The 19,485-nt window shown below is 37.8% G+C and overlaps 1 protein-coding gene across 2 annotated transcripts in view; it reads left to right on the top strand.

Moving 5' to 3' along the window:
* Nucleotides 1-19,485, top strand: part of CFAP299 (cilia and flagella associated protein 299) — a 619,623-nt gene that overhangs the window by 244,753 nt on the left and 355,385 nt on the right. For both annotated transcript variants that reach the window (XM_036279669.1, XM_036279661.1), the window contains exon 3: nucleotides 2,276-2,366. In XM_036279669.1, the coding sequence (XP_036135562.1) occupies nucleotides 2,276-2,366 (91 nt within the window). The remainder of the gene's footprint in view (nucleotides 1-2,275; nucleotides 2,367-19,485) is intronic.

Below are 19,485 nucleotides of genomic sequence, written 5' to 3' on the forward strand. Positions count from 1 at the left end.
AAAGGCTGTTTCATCAGCCCCTTTGCTCATTCCTCCAAGGTGAAGAGCCACAGTCAACCTGTGATCGACGCATAGCATTATTGAGAAATAAGCCTTTGTCACTGTAAACCCTTAAAATTTAGGCCATTTGTTACCAGAGCATAACCTAAGCAGTCCTTACTGCTGCACTAATTCTCTGTTGAAACTTCACAGAGAATTTCCAACTGATTCTGATTTTAAATGTAGGCCATAAGCAGGAAATTAGGTAGAAACTGACCAAGTAGTGAGATTATGCTGTGAGCAATGGAGAAACACTAGATGTTTTGGGGGGCAAGTAACTGACAAAATAAATTTGATATTTTAGAGATTTAATATCAGAACAGGGCCTGGGTATATTGTAATATGAAAGACTCACTTTTGGACAGAACAGTGAATTGAAAAACTTCTAAAATATTTGATTCTCTCCATTGGTACTAATTAGTAGTTATTTTTATGTGTATTTAGATATTTGGATTAGTAGTTGGTATTACCACCAAACCAAGGCACATTATGATAGAAGAGCAAAAACTAACAAGTTGCTATTAATTTAAAGTGTCACATTTCTAGATCAACAAAATAATTAGAAAGTTACAGCATATATGTCTTGTATATTGATTTAATGAAAACTGGTAGTCACTTAACTCTTCACAAAAAGAAATAACCAGGTTCATGTTAGCTCTTTTTTCCCGCCATGTCTATTCCTTCCTTCTCACTACCACTGCTTTAAGTCAGGTCTGCATCATCTCTTAGTGAAGTTTGGTAGTAGCCCCCTAATTAATCCCTCCAGTGTTGCTTTTCTCCAGGCTGTATTTCTCGGAGCTACTGAATATTCTTTCTAAAACACAGACTTGACATTTTTGCTTCCTAGCATAAGACCCTAATGGTTCAACATATTCTGCACAATAAGGTTTAAGGTCCTTAAAGTAGCATCCAGGCCTTTGCGTCAGGGCAGCATATCCTAGTGGTTATGAGAATCAGTTTGAGAACCAGACCACCTACGTCTGAATACAGCTTCTGCTTCTCCCAGCTGTGTGGCCTTAACTAAATACTTGCAACAGTATGCCTTTAAAAATGTTAGCTTTTATTAATATTATATGGTTTCTCCCTCACTTCCTACACTTACTTTCTGACTGCTTTGCAATTACTCAACGGTGCCCTGCAATTTTACATCTCTATCCTTTCATTCCTTAGTGGTTACTGATACTTTTCTCCCCCTGCCATCCCTCTTCTTGCCCCAAACTGGCAAATCCTGTCTCATTTTTAACATTTAATAGTTCAATAGTTGCTTTAAAGCTTAGGATTAAATGAATTATGCTTGAATAGGTAGTATATTTCCTTTAATAGCGCCTCTGATATCCATCCATATATCTATTTGAATCATCACATGGTATGACATTATCATGTTTATGTATCTCTTCACTTCTATGAGACCACAGGCAACTTGAGAGCAGGAATTATGAATTACATCTCATTCACCTCAGCGCCTGTAATAATTCTTGGTACATAGTTGGCAAATAATAAAAATGTTTGTTGAATATATGGGAACTTGTCACGTAAGGAAAGGATTGCTATTTTGAAGATCACTCTTGGACTCACTCTTCATTATGTGGTTCAGTGCTGCTTGACCGAGATCTTTGTGATAAATTTCCTTTAAAATTCACTTCCAGAGAAAGTCATTTTTCTCTTGAATTCTTGATGCTTTCTTATATGTGACAGAGATAACTCAACCTAGTTTCCTTTCTTGTCCCGATTATCTGTAGCTATAGAGCTAAACGTAACTCTGTTCCTAAACTGAATATACTCTATAGCTGAATTGACTTAAATGTCTAGTATTTTAATTTTCTTATAGTAAATAAATAAATTGAGCTTAAATTATAGTAAATTTAATATGATTGTGGGACAAATTAAATTATTGTGGGTACTGAGAAGTGTAAATATACTGAATATTCATGTTGTGATAAAAAACATAAAAGGGGCATGTAAATGGAATTAACTGTATGTGGCATGAGTACTGATATAGGCATGTACATTATTTATAGACTTGATTCCAATTATTCATAAGTAAAGGCTATAACCGTATGAAATGACATTGAGGAATCTGGTAGATTATAATAATTGTGTATGATTTATAATGATTGTGTATAACGTGTTAAAAGAAAATTGTCATTTGGAATAAAGAAGCATAGTTTTTGTTCCTAGAGTGTTCTAAATATATTTGTTATCTAATATATTATAATTGAAAACCTGCTTTTTATAGGACATTAACAAGTGCTGGCAAAGACCTGCAAGATGATTTTCTAAAGGCTTTGGCAGTGAGAGAAGAAGACAATCGCAACGGAAAAGTGAGCGTGAGTACATTTCATCCAACAACTGAAAATGTGTACAGTAAATGCACAGTTAGTATATAATATATAGTTAGTTAATAATAGAACTCTTATTGTCTTCCCCCAAAAGTAATTAATAAGTGATATAATATGACTTTTTATTATATATATTATAAAAATATGTGTAGAAATTTTTCTATTCCAATTTATATTGGTACAAGTAGCCAAATGATAAAAAAGTTTAGGAGTCTATACACCTGTTGCAGAGAAAAATGCCTGTACTTGGCAGACTGGTTATTATCCCCAACTCAGCTGCCTCTTCATTGAAACTCTCTGCTGTTTTTTGGCTCAACTTCCTACTAGGCTTCTCCAAGGCACATCATCCACTTGTTCCCAAATTGTGCCCCCACCTGCCTGATTTCATGCTACCTCGTCTAGAAGAGAGTCCTAGAGTCTGCCCCACAGTCCTACTTTGGGAGATTTGACAGAAACCCCATAATGAGTGACATGATTTTGAGTCATCCAAGGAGAGCATGCTCTTGCTTTATTAAAACGTGTGCCAGTTTTAAATATGTCAAATTGCTAATATTATTTGGAATACATATTTACTTTTACTCTATTAATACAATATTAGTGATAACAGTCTTCTGTGAGTCTTAAAATGTTCCAAGTCCAGAATATAGTTTCATGTTGAAACTTTAAAAATTGACTTACAGAAAACTAATCATAGTTATATGATGAAAATTTTAGAGCAATAGAAAAAATATGTGTATAAGAAGGTCTATTTTACCAAAGTTTTCTCAATTAAAGAGTTGGATTTTTTTCTCACTATCACATATAGACAAAATTGTCAAAGTACTTTACAAAGAAAAAAAAAAAAACTGTACCTTAGCTATGTAATTGTATAGAATTTTCCTGGACTTGAAATCAGAGTTTCTTGAAGGAGGTGGGCTGAGTGAGATTTAAAGACATTGGAAATGTGGGCAGAGACTGGACTCTGGAGAGCCTTGTGCCTCAAAACAGAAGTTTGAAATTTATCTGTTAATAGAAAGAGATGCTAGAAAAATGGGGAGAAAGGCAGAAAAATGTGGTGTCATAGGAATCCATTTAGTAACTTTCAGGAGGGAGCAAACGATCATTAGTGATCAAGAAAGATAAGGACTGAAAAAAAAAATTCTTGTGTTTGGCAACATGTATATTTCTTAAGAATCCAGTTATAGGAACATAAAGTAAAGCATAGGGAATACAGTAAAAAATATTATAAGAATAATATATGTTGTCAGGTGGGTACTAGAAACATTGGGGTGATCCCCTCATAAGTTATATCAATGTCTAATCACTGTGTTGTACACCTGAAACTAATTCAATATTGTGTATCAACTGTAATTGAAAAGTTAAAATAATTTTTAAAAAACTATTTGACAAGAACAAATTCCATCCATAACAAGGATGAAAATCAGATTCCATTGGGTTGAAAATATGGTTCATGTTAGACACTAGTACCAACTAATACAAACAGCTTTAGAGAGTGTAAGCCAGTGTTTTTACCGCAATGGTATACTTTCTGCCAACTTCTCCTAAATATAAGTCAAATCACTTCACTTTTCACTATTTCAACTATCATTTAGTTGATTTAAACCCCTATTATATCTTAAATAAATAACTGTAACAGCCTCTAAATGATACACTTATGTATTTTGTTGCCCAACTTCCATCCATTTTTCAATTATTCAACACATATTTCTTGTGCACATACACAAACCTGGAACTGGGACACTGCAGATTTTATGACCCTAAAAAGTTTATATTTTAAAAAGGAAGACAGAAAATAAGTAAGCAAAATAAAAGTGGAACAATTAATTTCAGCTCTGAAAAGATGCTTTGGAACACATACAATTAGAAAATTGAATAGAGAGCGATTGAATAGAGTGTGCTTTAACTATTACATACAGAAAAATCACTTTGAGGAGGTGACATCTGGTAGGACATGAATAAAATGAGAAGATAGCCATTAAATTTGAAAGGAGAGACGCCTCAAACTGATAAATATTCTAGAGGAATAGCATATTAAAATCTCCTGAGATAAAAGAAATCATGGCATATTCAAGAGATGGTAAGAAGACCAGAATGATTGGAATATAGTTATTGAAAGGGATGATAAAGACAGATGCAATCAGAGAGGAGCCAGCAACCAGATCATGTAGATTTTAAGAAATATTTATTTATTTATTTATTTATTTATTTATTTATTCCTTTATTGATTTAGAGAGAGAGGAAGAAACGGAGAGAGATAGAAACATTGATGAGAGAGAACATCGATCGGCCACCTCCTGCATACTCCCCACTGGGGATCAGGCATGTGTCTTGACCAGGAATCGAACAGATGACCTCTTGGTGCATGGGTTGATGCTTACCCACTGAGCAACACCAACCAGACAAGAAATGTTGATTTTATTCTTTAATTTTAATCTTCATATTTATTCTTTTATTATTATAATAGAAAGTCGATGGATGATCCTAAGCAAAGAAGTGACCTGACCTGGTTTGCACTTCAGAAAGATGATCTTGCGCCTGCCCTGCAGGGGGAGGACATGTGGGAAAGAGAATTAGAGCAGAGGCAGGAGAATTTAGGAAGATCCTGTAATCAACCATCAAGAGATGAAATTTAAAACAGTAGGGTAATGGTTGAAATAGAGGGAAACATCGTGTCTATGTTTTAGAGGAAGAGCAGACAGGACTCACTGATGGGTTGGATGTGAAATAGTAAAGAGAAAATTAGGATGATTTTTAGGATTTTGGCTTTAAGTAGATGATGGTGTTCCTTGGACAGGGGAACTCTTGAGGAGTGCTTATTTCAGGAATCAATCATGAAATAGTTCTGTTTTGACTATATTGATTTTGTGATGCCCATTTGATATCCAAGTGAAGAAATTGATTGATCATTTACATATATTGGTCTGGAACCTAGGGGGGAGTCTTGGCCGGAATGTAAATCTAAATAGAAAGTCATCACCGTCTACATGGTATGTAAAGTTATGGACTTGCAAAAGTTTAGTAGGCAGAGAGTATAGGTAAAAAGATTAAGTCCTATGAAAAATCTTTAGGACACTCCAACATTTAGACACCTAGAACATGTGGAAGAGCAAGCTAATGATACTAGGAAGCAGTAGGTCTCAGAAAAATCAGGTGAGAGTGATGCTACAAATATGGGAGAAGAACAAAATTTCAAAGAAAAGAATGTTCACCATCTCAAATGCTGCTGAGAGGGTAAATATGATGATATATTAGTTTCTCATGGCTGCCATAACCAATTACACACATTGGGCAACTTGAAACAAAGGAAATTTATTGTCTCAGAGTTCTGGAGGCTAGAAGTGGGAAATCGATGTGTCAGCAGAACCATGTTCTTTCTGAAGGATTTAGGAGAGAATCTGTTCTATGCCTTTCCCTTAGCTTTTCCAGCAATCTTTGGTGTTTTTTGGTTGGTGGAGACATCATTCCAATCTCTGCCTCCATCATCACATGGCATTCTCCCTGTGTGTCTGGGTCTCTGTCTTCTGTTCTTATAAAGAGACACATTGGATTCTCCTCCATCTCTATTGAGTATGACTCAATCTTAATTTTATTACATATACAAAGAGCTATTTCCAAATAAGGTTATATTCACAGGTACCAGGGATTAAGACCTCAACATATGTTTTGGGGATACATAATTCAACACAGGAAGATTGATTAAAAATTTGCCATTGTTTATGGCTATATAAATATCCTTGGTTACATTGGTGAGGGCTGTTTCAATGGAGGGCTATGGTTAAATGTTTCATTGGAGTAGGTAGAGAAAACAAAAAAAGTCTATAAGTGAAGATAAGGAGAAGCAATTATTTGTGAGGAAGTTTACAATGAAGTGTAGCATAAACATTGTGCAACAGCTGGTGTAGGGAGCCTGGAGTCCAGTAAGTTTGTTTTGTTGTATTTTAAGAATGAGTAATATTAGCTTGTGTCTTCCTTTAATGGGAATGATCAAGTAGACAGAGTGGTATTGATGGAGTAGGGGAGAAAAGGAATACTTGCTGGAGAGAATTCCTTGAAAGGGAGAATGGCATCCAGAGCACCAGGGAAGGGTTGACCTTTGGAAGGGGCAGAATCCCCTAGTTTGGTTGAAGCAGGAGAGAAGAAAGAGGCTACAGGCATTTCTGCCAAGTAGGCTGATGGATTTGGATTTGGGAAGATGAGATAGCTCTGTGGCAAGTTTATATATATTTTCTGTGTTGTTGCTCCAAATGTTTAAACCATTATGGTTTTTTTTTGTTTGTTTGTTTGTTTTCTGTAGGAAGGTCCTATATTAACTTTTATTCAGAATGCTAAATTGTTAACATTTAATGTTGGGGGAGGAGGGGTCACTGGTTTGAAAACTAGAATTTTGTCAGTCTCATAGCTTGATAACTTTAACATATGATCATTTATTTGAGCCTTTGAATTTGTCGTATTATTTTAATCATCAGAATACATGTCTTTATCTCAAGGGCAGCATTTCAGGCTTAGTGTTCTGATTTTTACTCTTGTATTAAAACAGACTTCAAGTGTTTTATAGCAAACTGTTTACAACAGAATACAATGTATTTTATAAAGATCTAATTTTTAGGATCATAACTTTACTTAAAAGCCATTTATTAAATGAATATGCTTTTTAAAAAAGTAGTCCTATGAAATATGCAGTATTTATGAGATTTGAATTTATATTAATTTGCTGTCAGCAAAAATTATATGTGAATTTTATGAGGTCTGAACTCTCCAAAGGAAGTGACTATTTCCTATGTGTTAGACTTTCTCTACATAATGTGTGAGTGCAAAATGAATGGAGAACTTCAACCCAGAGGCATATTTGCTGCTCTTTTTCTTTCACCTTATTAAGAATACATACTAGAAAAATTATGATATGGTTTCAGAACTGACATCGTTGACCTGCGTGACCTAATAAGGCTTGAAGGACTAATTCCGAAGCAATATTCCTAGGTAATTTTCTTTAAATGTAGCTAGGAAATTAGAAGATTAGATTTACTTTCCCACACTCAGTGTTTTTGATTTTATATTTTAAGTTTGGTGATTCGAGGTTGCAAATGCTATTTTGTGTAATTGAATCTTGCTCTAGATGTCCTCTTTCTCCCTAATTGCAAAATTAATTTATTAGTTTTCTCCATTGAGGTCTTGACTTTATTCTGCCATAGAGCCCGGAGCACTGGAAAACAGTATTCCTCTCTGTCCACATCCCCTCAGGGCCACTCCTCATATTTTCAGTGCTTAAGTTATAGGATCATTTGCTTGTTAATACCATTCCCACAAAACTCCTGCATAGACATGTAGTCTCAGGCTATTCCCTGGGAGGGAACAGGATTTTATGAAAATTTTATAAGCCTATATAAGTGCTACCCAATGAATAAAAATTCTTGAAAATGTACTTTCTTAAAACTTTCAGGGATTCATAGATATTGTTTAGATAAATTATATTTTAAAAGAACTTGTAACTGGTCCAGAGTTAACCCAATTTAATTTAAGAATCAGTATTATTTCACTAATGCCTCTGAATTTCTTATACAGGGTAGGACAAAGTAGGTTTACCATTGTGGGTACATGAAATACTGTTTGTGTATTATTATTTGTTAATTACTGTATTTTTTTCATATGAACAACCGTAAACCTACTTTTGCTCCACCCTGTACAATATATATTATATGTGTATGGATTAATACATGTCATGTATTAGTATATGCACTTATTAATACATACATATATAAGCACTATATAAACACACATTTCTTTACATCTTTTCTAAAATACTGTTTTAAATGTCTATAATGTTCAATGCATTTAGTTTAAACAAATCATTGAGCCTTATGTGTAGTGCATGTACAAACATTTAAAAGAATTGTGGCCCGGCTGGTGTAGATCACTGGTTGAGCATCGACCCATGCACCAAGAGGTCACTGGTTCGATTCCCAGTCAGAGCACATGCCCAGGTTGTGGGCCTGATCCATGGTGGGAGGTGGCCAATCAGTGTTCTCTCTCATCGATGTTTCTAGCTCTCTCTCTAAAATCAATAAAGAAAAAATATATGTATAAAAAAAGGGATTGTGTAGTACTTCAAATGATAGGCACAATGAGTATTTTTCCTAATAATTACTTAATTTTATATGTTAACCATTTGTGTATGAATACATATCTACCTCATGACTCATATATTTCATATTTTAAAATTCTTTCAAGACTAAAATGATTAGACATTTTCTTCTCATTTGTAAGCAGATTTATTGTTTTCTGACTGCTCACACTATGAAGTTTTTAATACTACCACCACAGTGAGGCATTGATTAAGTCTATGTTTATGACAAGTGCTTGGAAAAGCACATTAAAGAGTCTGGTTCCAGATATCCAGAAGCTCACATCAGTGTTGCAAATCACAGCACTGCAGGTGGATATAAAACTTCACAGCGAACTTAATATATTGTGTTAATAGATAAGATAATGCAAAGTGCATTTCTCAGAAAAATCAGTGAAAATGTCAAAAAATTAAATATTTAAATGAGTCTGAGATTAAGGGTGGCTTTTGTTTTGCAGTTTCCAGAAATGTCTCAATAGAAATGGTAGAATTACAAAGGATGCTTAAATAAAGATGTAACACCTTGAGAACATTTCATGTATATCATAGAGACTCAGGTAAATTTTAGAAGCCAATATGTGATGATTATACTATGAAAAGACTACAATCAGCCCTCGTTTATCGCAGTTAATCAGCTTCAGACTCTACCATGATAAATGAATTTTCGTGAAGTAGGATTCTTTCTTTATAAATCAAATATCTTCGCAGTTAGAGCATAGAAAACCTGTTTACGACCTTCTAAGTATGTTTTTTAACATTATTAGAGCCCTCTAGACATGAAATAACACACTTTAGTCACCATTACACTCATATTACCCAATATACTAGACAAAATAAGACATATTAGATGTTACAAATATATTATTATTATCGTACATTTAATTATACACAACACAGTTCTTACATACAACCACTAACCTATGAAAATAGTGCAACTTGTTCGATGATGAAGCAATGAAGATGAAGAAATGTACTGCACAGCAAAGAAAAGCAAGGTTACTGCTCCTCTGCAGGCACGACCTCAGTAGGAGAGTCTTCAGGTGGTGCAGTATTTTCAGCAGGTGCATCATCATCTTCTTCCGCTGAAAGAGTACTAGGAGTAGGCAGTGGGTGTCTCGGTACACAGCTAAAGAACATCGTGATAGGCAATTGCTGGCACTGTCTTTTCATATGCGTGAGGAGGCTTTTGTAGAGTTCTATGGCTCCATTAAGTGCATTTCAGAACTGCAGTGCACGCATCATTTGTGGGTCCCATTCACCAGGCATGTCCTGTACTACCTTAATAGTTCTCACGACGTGCGAGAGACACTCAAGTATAAGGCCAACTTCTTCCTCCTGACCCAGGAAGCTCTGGCTGCTCTTCCACTTCATCACTCATAGACTTAGTCATCTCCACCAGATCCTCATCAGTTAAGGGGTCCGAATATGTCTCCAGCAGCTCATCCATGTCATCGCGGGTCATATCCGTGAAACCTTCTCCTCTCAGCATCCAGGCTAGTTTAACTGCCTTATCCACTGCTGAGTTGCTTATATCCTCTGGATGATACTCGCCCTCCTCAAGGATCTTCTGGAACGTGTTCTTCACGTAGTCCTCTGCTGCAGACTGGTCAGCAGAGGGAGCTTCTCTGTGGAGAACGACACTCTTCAGATAATACTTCTTCTGGAACTTCTCGAACCAATCCTTGCTCACTGTGAAATCCATGAACGTTGCAGAAAAAGGTCCTGGTTGAGGTTCGTCTGCTGTAAAGCGCTGATAGAGCTGCCTCGCCTTCTCCCAGATGACCAGCAAATCCAACAGAATGTTTTTCTTTCAGCTGTCGCTGATCCAAATGGCTAGGGCAGACTCCGTTTTCACTATGAACTTATTATAACTTGTCATGATGTGCTTTGCTTCCTTGTTGAAAGAGACAGTACCTGTGGCACAGATGTTCTTTTCATCTTTATGGTTGGAGTGAATGGTAGACTCATTCAAGTCATAATGGTGGCAATCTCCATGATTTTCTTGCCATCTTTGATCATATTCAAGAGTTTCGCCTTCTCCTGGATGGTAAGCATCTTCCTCCAGCGCTTGGTTTCATTGTCAGAAGATTTAGAAGAAGCAGCACATTTAGGAGCCATCGTGGGGCTTAGATAAAGGTTCTCTGAAATCGCAAACACTTACAAGAGCAAAGATGCTTCCAATGCGCAGCGATATAGGAGCGTGTATGAGAGAAACAAACCTGCATGAGGCTGAGCCGCTCAGTGGCCAGGATAGGAAGAGGATAGGATAGCCAATCAGTGAACAGCACATTCCGATTGGCTTGGTTTCACCACACCCGATTTTTTAGAAAAAAGTTATTGCCCACACACAAGGAGTGGTTGAGCGGTTGCACCTGGTATTGCAAGATTCCTGGGGTGCTCGAATACATAGGCCTACAGTCCATACGTACAGTAATTGTAATTGTAATTGTAATACAGGGGTGTATAATTGACTCAGACAACTGAGAGCATGCTGTATCATTTCTCTGTCTCAATCAACTTTTTAATGAATGTACAGTCATCCCTTGCCATTTCACGCTTCAACTTTTGCGGCTTCACTCTATGGCGTTTTTTTAAAATATATTCATTAAAAAGTTGACCGAGACAGTGAAAATGATACAGTGTGCACTCGATTGTCTGAGTCAATTATATATCCCTGTATTACAATTAAAATTAAAATTAAAATTACTGTACATATGGACTTGAGCACCCCATGAATCCTTCAATGCCAGGTGCAACCGCTAGAGTCTGGAACGGATTAACTGCTATAAATGAGGGATAACTGAATTTGAAAAAAAAAAACACAACAGAGTGAAGCCATGAAAGTAGAAGTGCGAAGTGGCGAGGAACGAGTGTATATAGAAATTAGAGTAAAGAGGTAAAATGGATTATTCTGAGACAATGATTTTCAGTTTTTTCTAAACTACTCTGAGGTACTTACATAGTTTATCAATTTTTTTTTTTTTTTCCTATCTTGGTATCTATGACATAATTATCTTATAGTTTTCCTGGTTTCTTTTGACTCAATCTCTTTCGTGGGCTAACCTCCTTAGACCTTCACTTGACCTGCATTGCATCTCTTCCACTACACACATTTTCCCTTGAACTCACTGACTATATGCTTCTTGCTACCGAACCAGAGGCCTGGATCTTTCTGGCCATCTGTTTATTAATTTCTTCAATTATTTGTTAAATGATGATAACTGGTTCTGTACTAGGCATTGTACTAGTTTCTGGAGCTACAATGGATAGCAAGTGCCTTATGGAGCTTATTGTTGTTTGGGAAAGAAAATTTATAATCAAGTAAACATATGTGACTGGCTGGTATGGCTCAGTGGTTGAGCATCAACCCATGCACCAAGAGGTCGCCAGTGTGATTCCCAGTCAGGGCACATGCCAGGTTGTGGGTCAGATTCCCAGTGGGGGACATGCAGGAGACAGGCAGTCGATGTTCTCTCTCATCAATGTTTCTCTCTCTCTCTCTCCCTCTCCTTTCCTCTATCTCTAAAATCAATAAAGAAAAAAAATTTTAAATAAAGCAAAATTGCAATTGTGATAGGTGCTATGAAGAAAAATCACACAAAAAAATCTGGTTGTATATAATTGGATTGAGACATGATATGATCAGATTTCAGATAGAAAAGATCAATATACTTTCAGTATAGAGAATAAGTTATAGAGAAGATAAAGTAGATGTCAATAAGTGCATTGCAAGATCAGATAAGAGAAGATGAGATGGTAGCCGGGACCAGGAAGAGGATTAAAAGAGAACTGATTTGAAAGCTATCTAGAGGGTAAACTAGGCAGGATGTGGTGACAGGGCATGACTAAGGAGGAGATTGAGTCAAAAGGAACAGCCGCGGATAATAAGCCTTCACAGCTAGATAGAGGTGCTTGCTCCTCTTTGTGACATGGTGCACTCAAAGATTAGAAATGAGATGCAGAAAACAGGGATCTGATTTCGGAGCAATTGAGTTTGAGTTATCTTTGAGAAAAGTTGTTGAGATGTTAAGTAGCTAGCTGGAGGAAAAGATCTGAACTCAACCCCCATGTTTATGTCCTTATTGCTATACCTCAGATACTTACATTTAATCTATAACTAAAGCAAATACCTTTTCCTTTTGCACTCTTCAGATCTCATATTCAGTTAGTCACAAAGTGTGGTCAGTTCTGCTTAGTAAATACTTGTTAAATAAACACAGGGGAGATGATAAGAAAGCCAGCTCTAAGGGCTCTTGTGTTGTGCTCAGTAGCATAGACATTGCCTCAAAAATAATGGGTATCCATGAAAGAATTTAGACAAATCGTTGCTATGATCAGATATGTATTTTAAGAGTACACTGGCGAAAGATGGCGGTGGACAGGACCTTAGGGAGGGTGAGTGTGTGAGAGAGTGTGAGTGGATGTGAAGGTGGACCACCAAACCCTAGCAGTGCAGAGATGCAGAGCAGAAAGTTCCTGTGCTGTGGACAGGAGCAACCGGCAACCTCAGTAAGCGGCCCTTCTGGACGCTTCTCTCTGCGCCGCGGGGAGGTCCCACCATGTTGGAAAATCTGAGGCCTTCCCTGGGAGGAGGCAGTGGGAGCGGCTAAGGCCCAGTAACCTGAGCCCACCAGCACACCTGGCATCATCGGACCAGTGGACACACTGTCAACACAGACCAGTGCACAGTAGCAGAGCTCCCATGGTGCTGGTCGCGGAAGCCGCAGACAACCCGGAGCCCAGCACCATCGCCCACAGTAGCAGCCAGGTCAGAGTCGAGATATACCCCCAGCAACAGAGGTTGGGGAGCAGAAATCCATCCCCAAGCAACAGAAGCACAGACCAGCAGCTGAGACCCATCCCCAAAAACTACAGCAAAAGCCGAGCAGGAGTTGAGTCCCACAGGGCAGCAGCACTCCCCAGCCTCCAGCAGCAGGACCTGGGGCTCCACAGAGGCCTGTGCAGTCCAGTAGCTCACAAGAGCAGTGGGAAGCCCAAGCCAGAGAGAGACTGGTGCGATCCAACTGCCCGCCTGTGGGAACTGCAGGGTGCAGGGGCTCCAGAGAGGCCTGTGCCACCCAGCAGGGACTGTGCCATCCAGTTATCCATAGGACCTGCGGGGTGCTGAAGCACCAGAGAGGCCTGTGCCACCCAGCAGGGACTGCACAATCTAGCTACCCATGGGCCTGTGGGGTGCTGAAGCACCAGAGAGGACTGTGCCACCCAGCAGCACATAACATAGGCATAGAGCCAGGTCTCCAGAGGGACTGTGCCATCCAGTTACCCACAGGACCTGCAGGGTGCGGGGGCACCAGAAAGGCTTGTGCGACCCAGCTGCACACAAGATAGGCTTAGAGGATATGAAAAAAGTAGGGGGAATGAATAGAAGCCACACAGAAGATCTCCCAGGACCAAACTGGAATTACAACTAAATTAAAGACAAATCTTTAGAAAAAAGCAACAGAGGAGCAGCAGGACAGGACCATATAACCAGGGACACTGGTAGGATCTGCGGAGGCACAAGAGGGTGGCGGGCTGGCAGCCTCCTGAGAGCAGCAGTCTTAGCTGTGAGCAGTGCCCTTGGGGAATAAAGACCAAGCCCACTTTACAGCCCAGAGAACCAGGGCAGAGCACTAAAATAGCCACAACCACTCACGTGGGGGCTACGGCAGAGAGAGGGCAGACTGGGCTGGAACTCTGTGGGGACACCCGGGATTTGGAGGGCACTCAGAGTTTTTGCTGATTTGCAGCCACAAAGGACGGTGGCCAGTGTGCTCCTTCCCAGAGCTATGGGTAAAAGCAGCAGCACCCCACCCTCCTCGGAGATTCAGCCTTTCACATGTGAGGCAAAGAAATAAAAATTGAGGCTCATTAATAACCAGCATCTATCCCACCCTCTGGAAATCCTCTTGGACAGAACACCAGGGCTACATTCCAAGGCACTGAGTAACTGAGACTACTAGCCACCAGGAAAAAGCTAGAGGATAACTGAACCTTTTCTGGGCTTGCAAATCTACCAGGAAAGTAAGACTTGACAGTGATGTTTAACATGGGCCCACCCAGGCTCATCCGAACCCAGGAGAGGGAGACACAAACAGCAGGACACCAACACCCACAGGGAAAATTTGACAGACTCCAAAGCCCACTGTGATAGCCAAAATGGTGAAACACAGAAACAAAAGCCAAATGAAAGAACAAGAGACCTCTACTGAAGATGAGATAAAGGTGGAGCAGTTAAGCAAGTTAAGAGAACTACAAGTCAGAGCCATGATCGTGAGGAAGCTCAACAGCATGTGTAAGGACATGAGAACCATGAGTAAAGACATAGAAATGCTAAAAATCAACCAGTTGGAAATTAATAACCACCAAGAAAAAATGAAGACTGACATATCAGAAATAAAGAACACATTGAAAGGATTAAACAGCAGAGTAGAAGAAGCTGACGACCAGATGAGTGAATTACAAGACAGGATAGAAAAAAAATCAACCAATCAGAAAACCAAAAGGGAAAAATGATTAAAAAACAGGAAGATAGTTTAAGAGAACTGTGGGGCAACTGGAAACATAATAAATTTGCATCATAGGAGTCCCCGAAGAGGAAGAAAATGGGCAAGGGTTAGAGAATATATTTGAAGAAATAATGACAGAAAACTTTCCTAACTCGGGGAAGGAAGAAGGCATTCAAGTTCAAGAAGCACAGAGAGACACAAGTAAGAAGAACCCAAACAGGCCCACACCAAGACACACAGTAATTAAAATGCCAAAAGATAAAGACAAAGGGAGAATCCTAAAGGCAGCAAGAGATAAGCAACAGGTGACCTACAAGGGAAACCCCAGAAGGCTCTCAGCTTACTTCTCAACAGAACCACTACAGGCCAGAAGGGAGTGGCATGAAGTAATCAAGGTCATGAAAAACAAGGATCTGAATCCAAGACTACTCTATCCAGCAAGGCTATCATTCAAAATAAAAGGTCAAATAAAGAGCTTTCCAGACAAAAAAAGGCTAAAGAAATATATTAACACCAAACCAGCACTGCAGAATAAGCTAAAAGGAGTGCTGTAATTAGTAGGAGAAACAAGAGGAAAAATATAACCACACTAAACAAAAATGGCAATATCAATTATCACCTTAAATGTGAATGTTTGAATGCATCGATAAAAACACACAGAGTAGCTGACTGGATAAGAAAGCATGACTCACATATATGTTGTTTACAAGAGACCCACCTCACAACAAAAGACACATAGTTTGGAAGTGAAGGGATGGAAAAAAATCTTTCAAGCAAACAAAGAGGAAAAAAAAGCTGGAGTAGCAATACTCATATCTGATAGAGTAGATTTCAAAATGAAGACCATAACTAGAGACAAAGAAAGTCACTAGATTATATTGAAAAGATATACACAACAGAAAGATATAACCTTGGTAAACATATATGCACCCCATATGGGAGCACCAACATATATTAAAAATCTTGGAGGACTTCAAAGGAGAAATTGACAGCAATACAATCATAGTAGGGGACTTCAACACCCTGCTGACATCACTGGATAGATCTTCTAGACAAAAAATTAACAAGGAAACACAGACTCAAAATGAAGTGCTAGATTAAATGGATTTAATAGATATCTACAGAGAATTACACCCCAAAACTGCATAATTCACATTATTCTCAAGTGCACATGGGACATTCTAAATGATAGACCACATGTTAGGGCATAAACTAAGTCACTACTAGTTCAAGAAAATTGAAATTATATCAAGCATCTTCTCAGATCACAATGGCATGCAACCAGAAATCAACTGCAACAAGAACATGCAAGAACATGCAAAAACATTTGAAAACATGGAGGCTAAATGGCATGCTATTGAACAATGAATGGGTTACCATGGAGATCAAAGAAGAAATTAAAAAATTTTGGGCAACCAATGAAAATGAACACACAACAACACAAAATCTATGGGATACAATAACAGCAGTTCTGAGAGGGAAGTTCATAGCACTATAGGCCTACTTCAAGAAGCAAGGAAAATTTCTAACAGAATATCTAACCTCACAACTTAAAGAACTGGAAAGCAAACAAAAAGAAAACCCCAGAGTAAGTAGAAGGAAGGAAATAGTAAAGATCAGAGCAGAATTAAATGACATGGAGACCAAAAAAACAATTCAAAGGATCAACGAAACAAAGAGCTGGTTTGTTGAAAAGATAAACAAGACTGATGAACCCTTAGTGAGATTCACCAAGAAACAAAGAGAGAGAACCCAAATACACAAAATCAGAAATGAAAGAGGAGAAATAATAACTGACACCACAGAAACACAACAGATTGTTAACAAATATTATGAGCAATTATACGTCAACAAATTTGACAACATAAGTGAAGTGGACTAATTTCTAGAAACACATAGTCTCCCAAAACTAAACCGAAAAGAGACAGAAACTTTAACAGACTAATAACAACAAAAGAAATTGAAGGTATAATCAAGACTCCCAGCAAACAAAAGCGCAGGCCCGGACGGCTTCATGGGGGAATTTTACCAAACATTCAAAGAAGAACTAATACTGATTCTCCTCAAACTATTTCAAAAAACTCAAGAAGAAGGAAGTCTTCCAAACTCGTTTTATGAGGTCAGCATAATTTTAATTCCCAAACCAGAAAAAGACACTACAAAGAAAGAAAACAGACCAATATCCCTGATGAACATAGATGCCAAATTCCTGAACAAAATACTAGCTAATTGGATCCAGCAATACATCAAAAAATTATTCACCATAACCAAATGGGATTCATCCCAGGGATGCAAGGCTGGTACAATATTTGCAAATCAATAAATGTGATACACCACATAAACAAAATGAAAGATAAAAATCATATGATCATATCAATAGACGCTAAAAAAGCATTCGACAAATCAGCACCCATTTCTGATAAAAATGCTCAGCAATCTGGGAATAGAGGGATCATATCTCAACATAATAAAGGCAATATATGAAAGACCTATAACCAACATCATACTCAATGGGCAAAAATTAAAAGCATTTCTCTTAAGAACAGGAACAAGACAAGGATACCCACTTTTGCCACTCTTATTTAATATAGTACTGGAAGTCTTAGTCACAGCAATAAGACAGGAGGAAAAAATGAAAGGGTTCCAAATGGAAAAGGAGGAAGTGAAACTGTCATTATTGACAGATGACATGATACTATACATAAAAATTCCCAAAGACTCCATCAAAAATTTACTAGCCTTAATAAATGATTTTGGAAAAGTAGTAGTATACAAAATTAACATCAAGAAATCAATGGCATTTTTATACACCAATGATGAACTCACAGAAAGAGAAACCACAAAAACAATCCCATTTACCATCACGGCAAAAAAATTAAGATACCTAGGAATAAACTTAACCAAAGAAATAAAGGATGTATTTGCAGAAAACTACAGGTCATTTAAAAAAATAAATAGAGGAAGATATAAAAAAGTGGAAGCACATACCTTGTTCATGAATCGGAAGAATCAACATCATTAAAATGTCCATACTACCCAAAGCAATCTATAGATTCAATGCTATTCCCATCAAAATACCAATGACATATGTCACAGAACTAGAACAAATACTTCAAAAGTTCATATGGAACAAAAAAAGGTCTTGAATAGCCACAGCAATCTTGAAAAAGAAGAACAAAGTTAGAGGGATCACATTACCAGACTTCAGGTTATACTAAAAAACCACTGTAATCAAAACAACCTGATACTGGCACAAGAACAGACATATAGTACATTGAAACAGAACAGAGAACCCGGAAATAGACCCAAGGCAATATGCTCAATTAATATATGACAAAGGTGGCAAGAGCATACAGTGGAGTAAAGACAGCCTCTTTAATAAATGGTGTTGGGAAAATTGGACAGCTACATCCAAAAAAAAAAAAAAAAATGAAACTAGACCATCAACTTACACCATACACAAAAATAAACTCAGAATGGATAAAAAACTTAATTGTGACTCATGAATCCATAAAAATCCTAGAAGAAAATGTAGGCAACAAAATTTCAGACATCATACGCAGCAGAATTTTCACTGATACATCTCCTAAGGCAACAGAAACAAAGGAGAAAACAAATACATGGGACTACATCAAACTCAAAAGCTTCTGCACAGTAAAAGATACAATTATCAAAATGGAAAGGCAACCCCCTGTATGGGAGAGAATAATTGCCAATGATATATCAGATAAGGGGTTAATTTTCAATATATATACAGTGCTCATACAACTCAACAAAAGGAAGACAAAGAACCCAATTAAAAAATGGGCAGAGGAGCTGAATAGACACCTCTCCAAACAGGACATATAAATGGCTAAGAGACATATGAAGAAATGCTCAACATCACTAATCATCAGAGAGATGCAAATTAAAACAATAATAAGGTATAACCTCACACCTGTCAGAATGGCCACCATCTTCAAATCATCAAACAACAAGTGTTGGCGAGGGTGTGGAGAAAAGGGGATTCTAGTACACTGCTGGTGAGAATGCAGATTGGTGCAGCCACTATGGAAAACAATATAGTGTTCCCTCAAAAAATTAAAAATTGAACTTCCATTTGACCCAGTGATCCCACTTCTTGGAATATACCCTAAGAAGCCTGAAACACCAATCAGAAAGAATATATGTACCCCCATGTTCATAGCAGCACTATTTACAATAGCTAAAATCTGGAAACAGCCCAAGTGTCCATCAGTAGACAAATGTATAAAAAAGCGGTAGTACATATACACAATGGAGTACTATGCAGCTGTAAGAAAGAAAGATCTCTTATCCTTTGAGAAGACATGGAGGGACCTGGAAAGTATTATCCTAAGCAAAACAAGCCAAGCAGAGAAAGGCAAATATCACATGATCTCACTTATTTGTGGAATATAATGAACATAATAGGCTGAGGAATGGGGTAGTCCCAGAGACGCGGAAGTGTGGTACAGAATGA

The sequence above is a fragment of the Molossus molossus genome, unplaced genomic scaffold (assembly GCF_014108415.1).
Source record: "Molossus molossus isolate mMolMol1 unplaced genomic scaffold, mMolMol1.p scaffold_m16_p_1, whole genome shotgun sequence".
NCBI classification, from domain to species: domain Eukaryota; kingdom Metazoa; phylum Chordata; class Mammalia; order Chiroptera; family Molossidae; genus Molossus; species Molossus molossus.